At 50.5% G+C, this 15,790-nt stretch overlaps 1 protein-coding gene across 4 annotated transcripts in view; it reads right to left on the bottom strand.

The window, feature by feature from the left end:
- LOC134406590 (myosin-10-like) overlaps positions 1-15,790 on the bottom strand; it is a 66,636-nt gene that overhangs the window by 43,799 nt on the left and 7,047 nt on the right. For all 4 annotated transcript variants that reach the window (XM_063138094.1, XM_063138092.1, XM_063138093.1 and 1 more), the window contains exons 2-5: positions 10,158-10,516; positions 6,973-7,129; positions 6,477-6,504; positions 5,240-5,342 (exon numbers count right to left, since the gene is read on the bottom strand). In XM_063138094.1, coding sequence (XP_062994164.1) covers positions 5,240-5,342; positions 6,477-6,504; positions 6,973-7,129; positions 10,158-10,514 — 645 coding nt within the window. In that variant the 5' untranslated portion in view covers positions 10,515-10,516. The remainder of the gene's footprint in view (positions 1-5,239; positions 5,343-6,476; positions 6,505-6,972; positions 7,130-10,157; positions 10,517-15,790) is intronic.

Genomic DNA, 15,790 nt, shown 5'->3' on the forward strand with positions numbered 1-15,790 from the left:
CAGCCAATAAGTGACCGGCGATCAGCACCAGGAGATGGGCGTGGGGGGGGGGGGCGTTGCAGCGGCATGCATTGCGCTCTCTTGCCTGTTTGGCTTCGTTCTGGTACTCCGGCTGGGGCAGCAAGACAACAGAGGGAGGGTTAATACTGGCTCCCCTCGAGAGCCCACAAAAACAGCCCCCCACGCACACAATGCCCGCCCCCATCAGAGTGGGAAGGGAACACAGAGGCCATCTAGTCTGACCCCCCACCCCACCCAGAAGGTAAGACTGTTTTCCCATCAGCTCCCTGCGGGATCCAACTGGCTTGCATCCCACAGGCCACACACAAAGCACAGAAGCACGGCAGGCTGGTGCTTCAACAGGGAGAGAGCTTGGAGGTTGAGGGTGGAGCACGTGCTTTGCACATATCAGCTCCCACCGGACTCTGGAGAGCGTGGAGGAGGGAGACTTGCTCGGGGACCTAACAACGCTGGGGGTTGCTAGTCCCTTAAAAGATTCAGGGCCAAGGGCCCTAGGACAGAGATCTGCATGTGTTTGTTCTTTTATTTGCTTATTTATTTATATATAAAGGATTCAGGGCCAAGGCCCCTAGGACAGAGATCTGTGTAACATTTCTAAGAAATTCAGGGCCAAGGCCCCTAGGACAGAGATCTGCATAGGTACACATATACACACATATGTCAATTTCTGAATATACACATTCAGAAGTAACGACTAGGCCCTATTTACAGATTGATTTCTCATCCAAATCCTCTCAAACACAGTTAAGTTCTTCAATTAATTTGCCCCCTAACCCAGGAAGTATTGCAGCACATGGGAAGGGGATGATTAACCCTTCTCTCTTCAGCTGCAACACACACACACCCCTTGAAAATAGCCCTGCTGCATGTCAATTAAGATGAGGAAAAAACTTCCAGGGGCAACAGTAGACACTCAGGGTTCCGCACAATATGTCTGGGCCCCTGGCAAATAGTTTAAGGCTGGGGGGCCACCGGCCCAGGCCTAGCAAGGCCCCTGAATACCACCATCGCCAGGTTTGTATTGCCTCCCTAGTCCAGCCGGAGGGCAGGGAGTGCAGCCTTGGTCTATGTACCTCCACAAGGTGCCCAACGCACTAATGGCACTGCAGTACATAGTAATAATAATAAGAATCATTATTATAGCTGATGATTAAAAGCCATTATACTTATTAACGTAATAAGAAGTTAAACTAAGAACAATGATAATTATAGCTAATATTATAACAATTAGCTAATAGGAGCCTGGTAAAGTGCTTTGCCCACAGGTCCCTGAAGTCTTGCAGCCACGACGGACGAGGTCCCAGGCTGCCCTCTTGCTATTTGCCCTACAGAGGACCTCCAGAGAAAAGGGGGTAAAGACAAGAGCAGCCCTGCTGGGTCAAACCACGGCCCATCCAGTTCAGCCTGCTGTTTCCCTACAGCTGCCAACCAGCTATTTCTGGGAACCCCATAAGCAGGACTATTGCTAGCCCACAGGTACGCTGCCTCTGAACATGGAGGGTCTGTTTAGGCATGATGGCAGATAGGCAGTGGTTAAAACCTATCCCCCTTCTCCCGCCCCATGAAACTGGGCTAATTCCCTTTTAAAGCACTTTGTCTAATAAAAGCCTATTGGCTACCAGACCAGGTTTAAGGTTTTGGTACTAGTGTACAAAGCCCTAAACAACTTGGGACCAGGATACCTGAGAGAGCGCCTTCTGCCTTACCAACCTGCTGGGTCACTGAGGTCATTGGAGTCTCCACAAGGACCTATGGCCCGACTGGAACCCACCAGGAGAAGAGCCTTTAGTGTGGTGGCCCCTTCACTTTAGAACTCCCCGCCCCTGGACGCCAGCAAGTGCCAACACTAGGCTGCTTCCGGCGCCTCCTGAAAACAACTCTATTTCGAGAAACCTTCCTCAACTGACTAGCCACTGTTTTTACTTGGTTTTAAATTGTACAAATTTAATTTGCTTTTTTAATCTTCTTTTTACTATTTATACTTACATGCACTGTTCTGGAATCTATTTTAGATATGAAGCGGTATATAAATATTGTAAATAAATAAGTAAAACAAGTCAGCGGTTACTACTGTGGCCGACAGCAGGGAATCCCGTGAGTTAAAATTCAATGCTGTGTGAAGAAGTACTTCCTTTGGTCTGTCCTGAATCTAACGTCCATCTGCCTCATGGCGCTGGAGGGGCCCAGATTCTAATATTATGAAGTGGGGAGCAAGACGTCTCTCTCGCTCTCTTCACTTTCTCCCCACCACGATCTCTGCCTGAGACCCCGGAGAGCTGACAGCGGTCAGGACAGGGAATATTGGGTTAGAGAAAGCCTCGGTTGGACTCCGTACAGACTGAGCTTCCTTCCCCAAACTGCCCCCCCCCACAGGTGTGTTGGACTGCAAGTCCCATCATACTCAGTCAGCAACGATGGGAGAGGCAGTCCAACACATTTGAAGGGCGCCAGGTGGAGGGAGGTGGAGCGAGACACCAGAAGCAACAGGGAAATGCCTCCAACCAGTGAAGGCTGGTGGCTCCAATGTCAGTGGGGCATTCTCTCTGGGTTTTGGTCAGGACTCTAAAGGAGCACCTTGGATTGCTCCTTTAGAGTTCTGATGAAAACCCAGAGTGGATTCACCACCCCACTGACATTGGAGCCACCAGCCTCCACTGCCCCCCCACCCCCAAAATAGAACTCTGTCCTATTGGGAGGTTGGAGAATCCCTAATTGACTCAAAATATGGCAGCCAGTATGAAACACACGAAGGAGAAAGTTACTAGGACACAAACATCTCCCTTCCCCACCTTCTGTCCAAGGCTGTAGGCTGCGCGCACACACACACACACACACATATTTTAAGCTTGTATTTTAAAAAAAGAAAATCAAGAGCTATGCCTCCTTTACTTGTAAGAGAAACAAGAGAAAACCTGTAGGGCCATATTTTAGATCAGTCTTCCTCAACCTGGTGCCCTCTAGCTGTGTTGGACTACAACTCCCAGAATCCCCCAGGATCCTGGGAGTTGTAGTCCAACCCGGCTAGAGGGCACCAGGTTGAGGAAGGAACTCTCGTCTTACAGTTTTTATTGATCGCACGTAAGTTAACCTGAGAACTTTTTCGGCTAAGAACGGGGTAAAAACGCTTTAAATAATAAAAAATAAATATGCAGTCAGCTTGCTCCCACCTTCCTATGTACTGGCCAGCAGATGCATGGACACTTGGGCAACTGACAGGCACCAGGCCCTTATTTTTATAATATGAAATTTTAATATTAACTTGAATTTGCGATGAATTGGAATCATTTCCGGTGGCCTGCATTTGCGTCCCAGCTGTCCTGCAACAATTCCCCGCCCTCTCAGCACCACCCTGCCTGCCCGTCTGCTCAGCTTCTGCCGGGAATCGCACTGGGATAGGCCCACACCAGTTTGCGCAATCGAGTTTATATGATGCTGGCTTAAAAAATAATAAAAAAATCTTTCCTGAGACAGAAGATCAGGAGGCGTTTCCATAGCAAGAGAGGTGGCAAACGGCATCTGTTGACTTTGATCCTGACAGAACGTTGGAGGGAGGAGCAGGGAAAGGAAAGCAAAGTCTTGGTGTAAACCGGACTCGGACATAATCTCTTTGCCTCCGGAAAAAGGGACGGGGAGTTGGAACTGCAGCTGCTCTGAACTATAATCCTACGCAGGTTACTCAGAAGTAAACCCGACTAGTGGTGATGGACAGGTCCCTCCCACTCCGTATTTCCTTACTTAGATGTAAGTTAGATTCTGCTTAATTGGACTTACTTGAAAACAAAAGACGTTTAAGGAAACTGATAAAAACAATATATCAAATTTTGGTATACCTATGCTTATTACAATAAAATCATCTTGTTAGTAGAAAATATTTTTAATCTTAAAACAAATACATTTATTTATTTATTTATTACATTTCTATACCGCCCAATAGCCGAAGCTCTCTGGGCGGTTCACAAAAATTAAAATCATAGCAAGACAATCAACAGGTTAAAAGCACAAATACACAATACAATAAGTACGCATTTGTTTTAAGATTAAAAATATTTTCTACTAACAAGATGATTTTATTGTAATAAGCATAGGTATACCAAAATTTGATATATTGTTTTTATCAGTTTCCTTAAACTTATTTTGTTTTCAGGTTTGGTTTTGGTTTAAGGTAACACTTTTTCACACTTTCATTGGACTTACTGCCTAGCAGATTGGAATAAAACTGCAGCCTCCATTGGCGATTCATACGTTACGTTATAAATTGCGGGGTGGAGATTCCACAAACAGCTCTAGGCCCTTCCTTAAATGGGGGGTGGGAGGCTTTGTATCACGTTTGTGGACAAGGGAAGGTAGAGATTCCAGTTGGCAACAGCTTGCGCCCCCTCTGGGACAGTCTTCCCCAGCCTGGCATCCTAGATCTGTGAGACGACAACTCCCAGGATTCCTGACCACTGGGCCATGCTGCTTGAGGCTGATGGGAGTTGATGTCCACCATATCTGAAGGACGCCAGCAGGGTGGAAGGCTGCTCTGGTAGAACACCGTTGTTTCTGGAATGGGGTGGACACCCTCCTCCTCCTGCACCCAGAAAGGATCAGCCCTGTACCTGGAGATGAGCGAGGGCGTCGCCACAGAACCATCATGACTGGGGGGGAGGCAGACAAAAATGACACGGAGACCAAGAGGCACACAGAGAAGGCGGGGAGAGCGAGCCGGGCTGTGGCGAGAAAAGCACAAGCCGGGACTCGCTTCCCTTCAACTCACAGGAAAACCAACCCTGGCGCTCAATCCCGCCTGGATGCCGCCCGCCTGTACCACGGTACCCAAATTCCAAACGGGCACAGACTGGGCGTGGTGCACAACTGAGGAGGGAAACTCTGCACGTGCTTGAAAGGCACTTTGCTTTATCGCCACTTCGCACATCCCAGGGCGCCTGGGACGGTTTCCAGGCAGGCCCTGGCTCAAAGGTGAGCCGTGGGCGTGGGGCGGCTGTTGCGTCGCAAGGATGCCGCCTTCGCGGGTGCCAGGAGGGTGAGAGGGAGAGGAAAAGAGGAAACTGGCTCCACTCCAGGGATACAAGCTCCGGGGCTGGCAGAGGGGGGCAGCCTGCTTGCAAGGGCGCTCTTTCAGAGGCCGGCAGCACAGGGGGCAGCAACGTGTTGCTTGCTGCAGGGTGGCCGTGGCAGGAACGGAAGGGGCAGAGGCCAGGGGCCGGTGGTCACTCACCGGCACATTGTGGTCCTTCCGGGCTTTGTGGGACGAAGCCACGTGCGCCAAATACTGGATCACTTTCTTCGTGTTCTCTGTCTTGCCAGCACCTGACTCGCCCCTGTCAAGAAGATCAGAGGTGAAGGTGAGAAAAAGAGGGCCCTGGGTCCTGGACGGCTCTCACACACCTCTTTCCCAGGGCTCCTCAGAGAAGGAACCCAGTACAACAGCCCTGCCTTCCTCTGTTTTGGGCCTACATCTCATCATGCTCACTGAGCTGCTGTGGCACAATGGCAGAAGAGCGTGAGCCACGAGCCGGAACACCTGTGGTTCAAATCCCAACACAGCCATGAACTCAACAGGGATAATAATATTATGGAAATAACGTTTTAAAAAACCCACCACAGTGAGCGGCACTGGGTGGTGATTGGACTTGGGAGCACAGAGATCTGCTCGGCCTTACTGGAGTGGCTGTGGCCAATCCCTGTCACTAAGCTCAGCCTACTTTACAGGGTTGTGGTGAGGATAATTGGGGAGGGTAGGATTAAAAGGTAATTATTAATAATCATCCTCTTTTACAGGGCTGTTTGCAAGGACTGCAGAGATAATATGTGCTTTAATCACTCTAAAGCAATCTCTCCCAACGGGGCGACTTCCAGTTGCGTTGGTCTACAACACCCATCATCCCCAGCCAGCATAACTAGGGATGATGGGGTTGTGGTTGAACACATCTGAAGGGGAAGGCTGCTCAAAAGTGCTATATAAACGCTAAATATATTATTTAATTTCCCTCTTTCTTTAGGCACAAACCGCAGACTTCCAACCCCAGATTTGCCAGTTTCGTCAGAAGGGGTGGGAAGGAAGCACTTTGCTACGGAAGAAGTGCTTCCTCCCCAGACCTGCCACCTGAATGAAACAGGAAGATCAGGCCAATGAAGCGGGAAACGGAGATGGACGTTCAAAAGGTTGTGAGTACGTGCAGAGCGCTTGTCCGCACAACAGCTCCTAACAGGACCAATGTCATGGACTTTTGTCAGAATTGCAGGACGGTTCTCTTGCTCCTGCTTTAACTCGCACACACTGCTTTAAAAACTAACCCCCTCTGGGCTCAGTACTCTTGCAGCTGCAAGGATTCCCAGAGTCTCATACAAGAGGCATGCAAAGCAGCGGGTGCGGAACAACCTTTGATCCACCCGCACGCCTTCTGCTACGGATAGCCCCGCCTGAACAGGTAAATGGGCCTGGCGACACTCACGTGCACAAGATCGACTGATCCTCTCGGTCTGGAATGGGTGGTGATGGGGCGGGAGAGAAAGAGAAAACGTTCAGACATAGGCTGCTCCCGTATACAGACACAGAACCACTTTCCTCCACCAGAGGGTACCGGAGACACACATTCGGATCGCTCCCTCACCCACCCAAACGTCACCAACCGCAGGATTTTGATACCTCTCCGACACATACCACGCCGCGCACCCGCCCCAACGCCCTGTGCACTTTTGCTCCCACTCGGTTCCTTTCGGAATGGGGAATCGCTTGGACACTCCGGGCCCTCCCACCTGCGTCTCACAGCCTACAGCAGCCTCACCCACCCTGGCGCCCTCCGGAGGCATTGGGACGACCACTCCCATCACCCCCAGCTGAGGATGATGGGAGTTGCAGCCCACCCCATCGGGAAGGCGCCTCATCAACCAACCCAACGCTCTTCTCCCCCGTCCCGGTCAAACTCTGGCTGGCTTGCAGTGCCCTACCCTGCAGCATGCTCCGGTAGGCAGCCTCTGAGATGGCATAGATGTGGGGGGGCATCTCGTGCCGTTTCTTGCCCCGGTACATCTCCACGATCTGCTCCGTGTAGATGGGCAGGTTTTTGTAAGGGTTGATGACCACGCAGAAAAGCCCTGAATAGGTCTGCGGTTGAAGGAGAGGGGAGAGAAAAGGGCAGGTCAGAACAGTTCTCCCCTCCCCGCCCCCTCCATCCCCTGCATAAACTCGCCACAAAGTTAAATATGCCTGGACACAGGCCCTCTCCAAAGACAACATTTCAAAAGGCCCAAATTTCTTTTGGCTTCAGGCAGAAGTGAAATGGGGAAGCAGGGAGCATTCGGCCACATCCGTTGACCTATTTGTCAATCGTGCGTGACAATCAGAGAGGCGTTTGCACCTTACGCACAGCACCTAGCACTGGGTTTACATGACTAGCCTGTGGGAGGGGGGTCTACATGGGGGAAAGAGGCAGTTCCAGCCTTAAGGCATCTCTGCCTTGGAAGCGGAAAGGACGCTTCCTTGGCTCTGGACTGAGGCTCTTTCGTAAACCAAAACATGACCCAGACAGATGGAGGCCAGAAAGCGCTGCCCCTTCTAGAAGCTGATGCCCAAAGTAACAGCCCAGCCTGGTTTCCTATGATAAGGGGTGGAAATGGAAAGCTACCATTATATTATTACATATATATAATAATAATAATAATATAATAATAAAATATACCATTAGGCATGATTAGCTACGGGTGCAGAAAAGTTCCTCTCTAGGGCAATGCCGAGAGGGCCATCCGATCAGCTAGTGTCAGAAAGCAAACAGACTGTACACAGATGGTCCAATGCAGGGCGATTCCGACAGACATTCCGTGCAACAGCGGCTCTGGTTTTCAGGAACTGTAAAGCACGAGTCAGCAAATTGTGGCCCTCCGGGTGTTTCAGGCCTATAATTCCTGGCCCTCACCATTGGCTCTGCTGGCTAAGGCAGATGGGAGTTGCAGCCTGAAACATCCGGAGAGCCACAACTTGCCATAAAGCCAGTTGCCCAAGTCATAAGAACATAAGAAGAGCCCTGCTGGATCAGACCAAGGGTCCATCTAGTCCAGCAATCTGTTCACAGAGTGGCCAACCAGCTGTCGGCCAGGGACCAACAAAGCAGGACACGGTGCAACAGTACCCTCCCACCCATGTTCCCCAGCAACTGGTGCATATAGGCTTACTGCCTCAGATACTGGAAGTAGCACAGAGCCATCAGGGCTAGTAGCCACTGATGGCCTTCTCCTCCAGGAATTTATCCAACCCCCTTTTAAAGCCATCCAAATTGGTGGCCATCACCACATCATGTGGTAGTGAATTCCATGGTTTAACTATGCACTGTGTGAAGAAGGAATTCCTTTTATCTATCCTGAATATCCTACCAATCAGGTTCACAGGATGACCTCGAGTTCTAGTATTAGGGGAGAAGGAGAAAAATGTCTCCCTGTCCACATTCTCCACACCATGCATAACTTTGTCAGCCTTGAAATTCAGCTTCTGGCACATGCTGCTAGGCCATTTTCGGGCTGGTTGTTGGCGGTGTGCTGAGAGCAGAATTTTGCCCAACGTAGTGCAACCACATGGCCACTTTAGCATAGACAGATGAGACTGGAAGCCTGTACAGACCAACTGAAAACATCAGCTGCTACGAAGGGCTAAAACATTTGAAAGAATAAGGCCCCGAGAGGAAAACACGAAGCAATGAGACAGGATTACAGGGAGGCATTTGTATGGGAAACAGCACGGAAGACACCAGAGAAAGTTCCCTGGGAGGCTGCAGAATCCCGTTCTGTGTGGCATTTGGTTGGGTTTCAAAGGTGCCTCCCCTGTTGGGGTGTTGCGCGCAGAAGTGCCTTGGTTTCAAAACTGGAGACATGCCTAGGTAATCCACTGCTGAGCCATCCGCTTCTAAGATTCAGTGTGTGTGTGTGTGTGTGTGTCTGTGACTTTGCCCTCGGGAGAATTCATTTCACACCCCATCGCCGGCTCCCGTTCTGGCTAAACAGGTCTAGTCCGTTCCCCGCCCCGATACCCAGCTGCAGGGGTGGGGATCGGAGGAGGGAGGGCGCTGAGCCGTCCGCGAGTCAGCGATGACGTGCGGCTGAGAGAATGCCTTGGCACGGGGCCTCCCAGGGCAGCTTTTTGTGCCTGCTCGGGTGCCACGGAAACCAACGCTGACAATGCCAGTAGGACAGAAAGGAAGGGACGTGCGCGCCCCCCCCCCTTCCATTTGTAACTAGCTGCGTATTACAGGGGTGGAGAAAAAGCAACTCCCCCTCACTGGCGTCATCACACCCATATGCGCGGATGCACCACAAGCTTGGAACAAAAGCATAACTTTGTGTCCCCCAAACTTGCTGCTCTCTGGCATCAAGGCCCACCCAGACAGAACAGCTTGGTGTCTCAGCAAAATGTCACCTCACTCAGAGGGGCAAAACAACCCCATGGGCCAAGCTCACAAACTCCCAAAGCCCACCTCCCCAGGAGAGAGCACACGGTCGCCAGTTTTGCTTAAGTCAGCACGTGGTATTTGGCGGCTGCCGCAGGCGTGGAAAGTTGCCCCGTGTAGGCACTTCTAGTCCAAAGTCTGAACGTTGCCAGTTTTCCATTCTGACGCCCAATGCCAAGTACCTAGGGCTTTCTCCATAGAGATGCCAAGGCCTAGAGTGGCACTGTTCTGCACCCACAGAGAATCGTAGCTAATGGCGCCTTTCTGTTTTTACAGGATGTTCAGGCTACGTCTTACTCTAGACTTCTTTCTGCCACTGTGGTGGCAGTACAGATACATGCTAGGACATTTGGATTGGCTGGTAGGGGGACATTTTTAATTAGACAAACAAAATGGATGCTGGGCGCCAGAACTCCTGGGTTCCACTGGGAAGCAGGGGAAAGTCTAGAGTGCTAGAGAAGGGCAACCCTGTGAGCCATGGCTAATTCCTGGGTCCTCAGGGTAAGGAACTGGGTTAGTAGATCACAGCAAGGGGTGCTATGAGACGTCTTGGTCTCCTGGGAACCAAGTAGGATTCTTGTGGGACGAAGTGTGGTGAGAAGGTGACAGCTGGGGAGTATGGAGAAGGTTGCAGCTGGTGAGAAAAGGGGGTAGCACGGAGGGCCAAGGACTCCTGGTTCCCCAGGCCAGCTGACTCACGTAGATGAGGCCCGAGTAGTAGCGGTCCTTGAGATTATGCAGCACCGAAGCTTCGTTGAGGCAGGTCAGCTCCGCCATGTCCTCCACCTTGGTGAACTTGGGGGGGTTCATCTTCTGGATGTCGTCCTTGGCGACCAGCACCTGACGCCCATTCTCGGCAAGCTCCACCAGCACCTCGTCTCCCCGCTCTTCGCGCAACCCAGCCGCCTCAAAGCCATGGCGCTCGGATGGGACCCACACCAGCCGCTTGGCTGTCCAGTCGGCCTGCGATGCTGGGTTGCCCACCTGGTTCCGGTCCACGAACAGGTATCTCTCGGCGGTGGCATCGCCCCGCGGTGCAGGGGCCCGGACAGCCATGGCTGGGAAAGAGAAGAGAACCAGGCAGAGATTAGACAGGATGAGCTTGGGTTGTTGTCTAGTCTTGTGCCTCAACCCCCAACCTCCCAATCTCAGATTCTCCATGTCCGGTACATCCCATCAAGCTTATCTCTGGGCCCCACCTATTTATTTATTTATTTATTTCATTTATATCCCGCCTTTTTTTCCTGCAAGGAACCCAAGGCAACGTACATAATCCTCCTCCTCTCCATGTTATCCTAACAACAACCCTGTGAGGTAGGCTGGGCTGAGAGTTTGTGACTGGCCCAAAGTCACCCAGTGGGTTTCCATGGCCGAGTGGAGACTACAACCCGGATCGCCCGGCTCCCAGTCCAACACCTTAGCCACTACACCACACTGGCTCTTTGGGGATGTCCTTTTGTTCCATAGGACTAGAACAGTGGTGGGGAACTTCTTCCAGCCCCTGGGCTGAATTCCATGTTGGAGAAGCTCCCAGAGCGTGCGGTGGTGGGTGGGGCCAAAGGAGTGGGCCTAAAAACACCAGCACATTGTAGGCCAAAGCTCTTATAGCCAGGCCCTAAGCCCTCGGACAGGGATTTCAGTCTCTTAGAATGGGGGAAATCCAGGAAAGCACCAAGTGATAGGTGGTTAGGGGAGATGGGATGGGGTCACGTGAAGGGGTCATGGCTGTCTACAGAGCCCCAGGGAGCCAGGCTGAGGACCCAGGTGGGCCAGATTTGGACCCGAGCCATCCCTGGACTAGAAGGTCTCCACGTGAGGGTAGTCCATACAATACATTTTTCATGGCTCCAGTGTTGCCTACATCTTCTCTTCCCACCTACCGATCCAAAACCAGTGATACACGTGTGTGACATTTCCCCCTTTTCTCTCCTATGAGAAAATATGCGCATTTTGAGGAGCGGTGCGTGTGGGGAAAGGAAATATTTACTTGCCTATCAAAACACAAAACTTGACCAAATCCTTTGGACTCAGAAACTTCTTAAATAAACATGATCATGCCAGTAGAAAGAGAAACTCGTGTTTACAAAGCAATCGCTGGGAAATAAAACCTGCCTTTTGGTAAAGGTGGAGTCTACGGGGTGAAACCGGGAGTCTGGAACCAAGGTTTTGGGGTCTCCAAAATGACGGTGGTGGATTTGATGGGGTGAGAAAGATAGCTACTGGCTTGGGGGTTGTCTAGCTTGTAACTGCAGAAATGTTTGTAGGCTTATTCAAATGTATGCAACAGATTATTTTCCACCTCCCCACACCCAGGTTTTCAGTTTTTTCTTAGACTGAGAGAGCAAAATAAATACTGAAAAGAGGATTAATTCGTTTCTTCAGTCCTCTCTCATCATCACCAGCCCTTAAACACACACACCTCACCTTACTTCACAAACAACAAAGCTAGAATTTGGTAAAGAAACTTCATACATTTCATTCCACTTGCATAGAATCTTACTCTAGAAGGCAGATTTATTTATTTATTTATTTAATTTATTTATTACATTTTTATACCGCCCAATAGCCAAAGCTCTCTGGGCGGTTCACAAAAGTTAAAACCATAATAAAACAACCAACAGGTTAAAAGCACAAATACAAAATACAGTATAATACTTTTTTTTATGCCCTTTGCAGGATTTGGGGCATTTGTGCAAGAGCGAGGGGGGGAGGGGGGGTAAGGAGAGGCAATGTAGATCTTGCACCACCATTTTGATATGTCCAGAAAACTTGCAAATCCTAGGAAAGCCCCTCCCATCCAAGCCCATATGATATTAAATGGCCCTGCACTCTAACAAACGAAGCCGGTATGGAAGGACGTAAAGGATCGCTAGTCACCCATACATAATAAACTATGATTAATGGCAGATGGATCAACAAAAGGCTGGGAGAAATTGGGAAGAAAATATTTACTCATGTTAAGACCTAAGGGTGTTCCAAAAGCTGTCACAGTATGCAAATTCTCTCTCTCTCTCTCCCTCCCTCTCTTACATATACACACAATCACTATCTAATATGAAGTTATGGCAATTGGAAGAAGCTGGACACAGACACAACAAGTTCTAGACACAATAATCAGAGCTGCTCTCAGCCAAAAGTCTTAACAAGGAACCCGAGAACAGATACCCATGCTAGAAAAATGGGTCCCTAAAGTGCCATGTCATAGAAATTGGGAGACGCCCAGGAATCCTGGACGCCTCCCGCCCCGCCTCCAACCCTCTTTGAAGCACCTACTAGGTCTGAAATGCCGCCTTCCAGAAAACCCAGGCTCTCAACTTCTCCTTCCACATTCCCAGCCTCACGATCCCAGCCAGCAGTCTGGCAGATGAGCTAGATTTTCCAGCTTTCTCCCACCCCGCTCCAGACCCCCGCTGGGCTCGCTGGCGTAAGCAGCGGCCTTGCCGGCTTGGGCCGCCGGAGCCAGACACTCGGGTCCTTGTTCCAGCCAGCGGCGGCGGGGGTCTCCTCTATGACGAGAGGCTTTGCCTTTTCTTTGCATGAACGGAACTGCAGGGGGATGCACGCACGACCGTTCGGTCATCACTATTATTTCAAGGGAGCTTTGTCACAGGGCTTTTGTACCTGACACACTGTACGTAATGTTTTTCCCCCTGTTCGTCTCGGTGTTTGGTTTCTAGAAATCCAGACATGTGGGAGTTGACTGCGGTTGCTCTGCAGCAATGGATAAGCACTCTGAATATGCTTCAAGTCCCTCTTCCCTCTCAGGTTGCAACAACACACAACACGCAGGACTTGAAACTAAAGGCTCCAGGATTTAGTCCTTAGGAGGCCCAGCGCAAATTAACTAAGCCCTGCCTAATCCAAGTTCCGGTTAGCACCTTGGTGGTGGAAGAAATCCCTGCGTAGTAGGCATTAGCATCAGATGTGCTATTGTTGGGCAGCTACCAGAGCCATGCTGCTCACGAAAGGACCACTACATCACCTTGAAGCATTATGGGAAATTAAAATGGCAGCCCCTAGACCTTCACTGGGAGCCTTCTAGAGCAGATCAAAGCACCCACTGCTGCCACCAGATAAACCCCCAACACCAACAAAGGATGGAGCCCATCAAATGATACACATTGCTGAGAGGCTCCTCACATCCGGAGACAGCCCCGGCCTTGGAGTCTCAAACTGGAAGAAAAGCAAGACATAAACATCATAAATCATAGGGATGTCCTTCAACCTCTGTCCCCTTTTGATCTGTCAGTAGCCAGAACACTGGCTATTTCGAGGGAGGGAGGGAGGGAGGGATGGGGAGGCTTGAGGCAACAGGAAAGTTGCATGAGCGTTTGTGGGCACCTTGTTTTCTAATCCAGCGAGTTCAAGGATAGAAGAGGGGGGAAAGTCCGTGCGGTGCTGAGGTGGGGGAAGAAAATGGCTTCACTTAGTCTCACACAGACCAAAGGGCGGCAGGTGACGCCCTTTGGCTGCCAACCAAGGCAGGTGCAGCTCGCTGAGCGTACCTTCGCCTGGCAACCACCTGCTAAAGCCGCCACACCCTTGCCCAAGATCCCAGGAGCTCTGATCCTCTTTTGTACCTCTCTAATGTACTAGACCCTTACCCAGAGAACCCACACATCCTGGTTTATACACACCCACACCCACTCACACTCTAACCCACAAGGGCCCACTCTCCCCACTCCTAGGAAATCTTATTCCCCTCAGTCTAGCATATTCGCCTCCTACGATCCACTGACATCATCCCTCCTATGTACTTTGGATTAATCTGGAACGACCGATTCCTTTCATGTGGTGCCATATACTCATATACTGACTTAAAAGTTAACAGCTCTGGCCGATCTCTTCTAAATTTACCAGAACTTTTTTTAAAAAAAACGAACCCACGCCCCTTAACTGCTGAGCTCCTGCACCTCAGTGCCCTCCTTCCTCATCCATCTGGTTTCTATACACACCCTGCTTTGGCCTTCTGGCTCCTGTGTAGGGTAACCAGGCCTGCAACCGTCCAGGACCCAATGCTATGCCTATGCCCTTGTTTCTGAGGTCCCAGAGAGACTCAGACCAGTTTCAGAACTTCAGAGCTTTAATTGTTTTATAGGCTTGACATTCGCTACCATAAGGTGTAGCAACGGCCACCAACTTGGGACAGCTTTTAAAGGGAGTTTAGACAAATTTACGGAGGGTAATGCTACTGGTCATGATGACTATCTATTCCCAATTGCTAGGGAACATGAATAGGAGGGTTCTACCGCGCTCAAGTCCTGCTTGTGGACTTCCCATGATTGACCACCGTGTGAACAGAATGCTGGACTAGACAGGCCTTTGGTCACATCCAGCACGACTCCTATGTTCTTGTAAGCCTGTTTGCCAACAAGGTGTGCAAATATAATCTGCAATGCTCACGTACCACACCTACCAGTTCAAGAGGAAGAAAACAGCCACCCTCCCTTCATTCAGGCCCAATCATAGGCCTAAAAAACCCACTAGCTTTGGCTCCCAATTCCACTGCTTTAAACCACTAGGCCTCAACCCTCACCTAATGAACCAGGAATCCTGGTTCTGGCTCTTCCCCATCCCATACAACTCTTTCTTTTTGTTACTGAGGGAACACTGTCCTGGCTTCCAGTACATTCCGTGCCGTCTCCCACTAGGCCCCGCTCCCATCCCACCTGTGGGGTTTGGACAACACCCGACCCAGTGAGGCTGAGACCGGACAAATGCCAAGCAACCCTGGCTCCTGCCAAACAGCGCCCAGCCAAGTGGCACTAAAGTGCCAGCTGCACCCTCATTAGCTAATTAATTTGCTGAGCAATCCCAGGGCGAGGCCATTAGGGTGGTGGCAAGCAATTGCCTCAAGCCCCTTGAGAGCTCAACAGAGCAAGGATTCCTAGTACAGCAACAGGGGCCTCTTGGCCTAGAATTCGTCCCCCAACCCTGATTCAAAATCCCCAGATAATAAAAGACAGGTCAAGTCTGGGAAGTGGGGGTGGGGGAGAGAAAGGAGACAAGAGGAAACTTTGGGGTGAGCAAGGCATGTAGCAGCCTATGGCTACCACACCCCTGCCCACTCTTGCACCTTCAAACACTTGCATGACACTGACAGAAAACCAACAGGTGCAGCTTTCACCACCATGGGGATGCAACTCAGGGAAAATGCCTTATGGTGAGTTGTAACCAATCACATTGCTGCCAAAGGCACGCAGGGACATTGGGGCAGGAGTAAGATGGCAGCAACAACGTGGTCCAGTATTGGAGCCGCATTGAGGGGGGTCAAAATACCAGGAACAAACCAAACCAGCCTGTTCTACTCTGGTCCCTTTCACAGAGGTTTG

Source organism: Elgaria multicarinata, chromosome 11 (assembly GCF_023053635.1).
Source record: "Elgaria multicarinata webbii isolate HBS135686 ecotype San Diego chromosome 11, rElgMul1.1.pri, whole genome shotgun sequence".
In the NCBI taxonomy this organism is placed as follows: domain Eukaryota; kingdom Metazoa; phylum Chordata; class Lepidosauria; order Squamata; family Anguidae; genus Elgaria; species Elgaria multicarinata.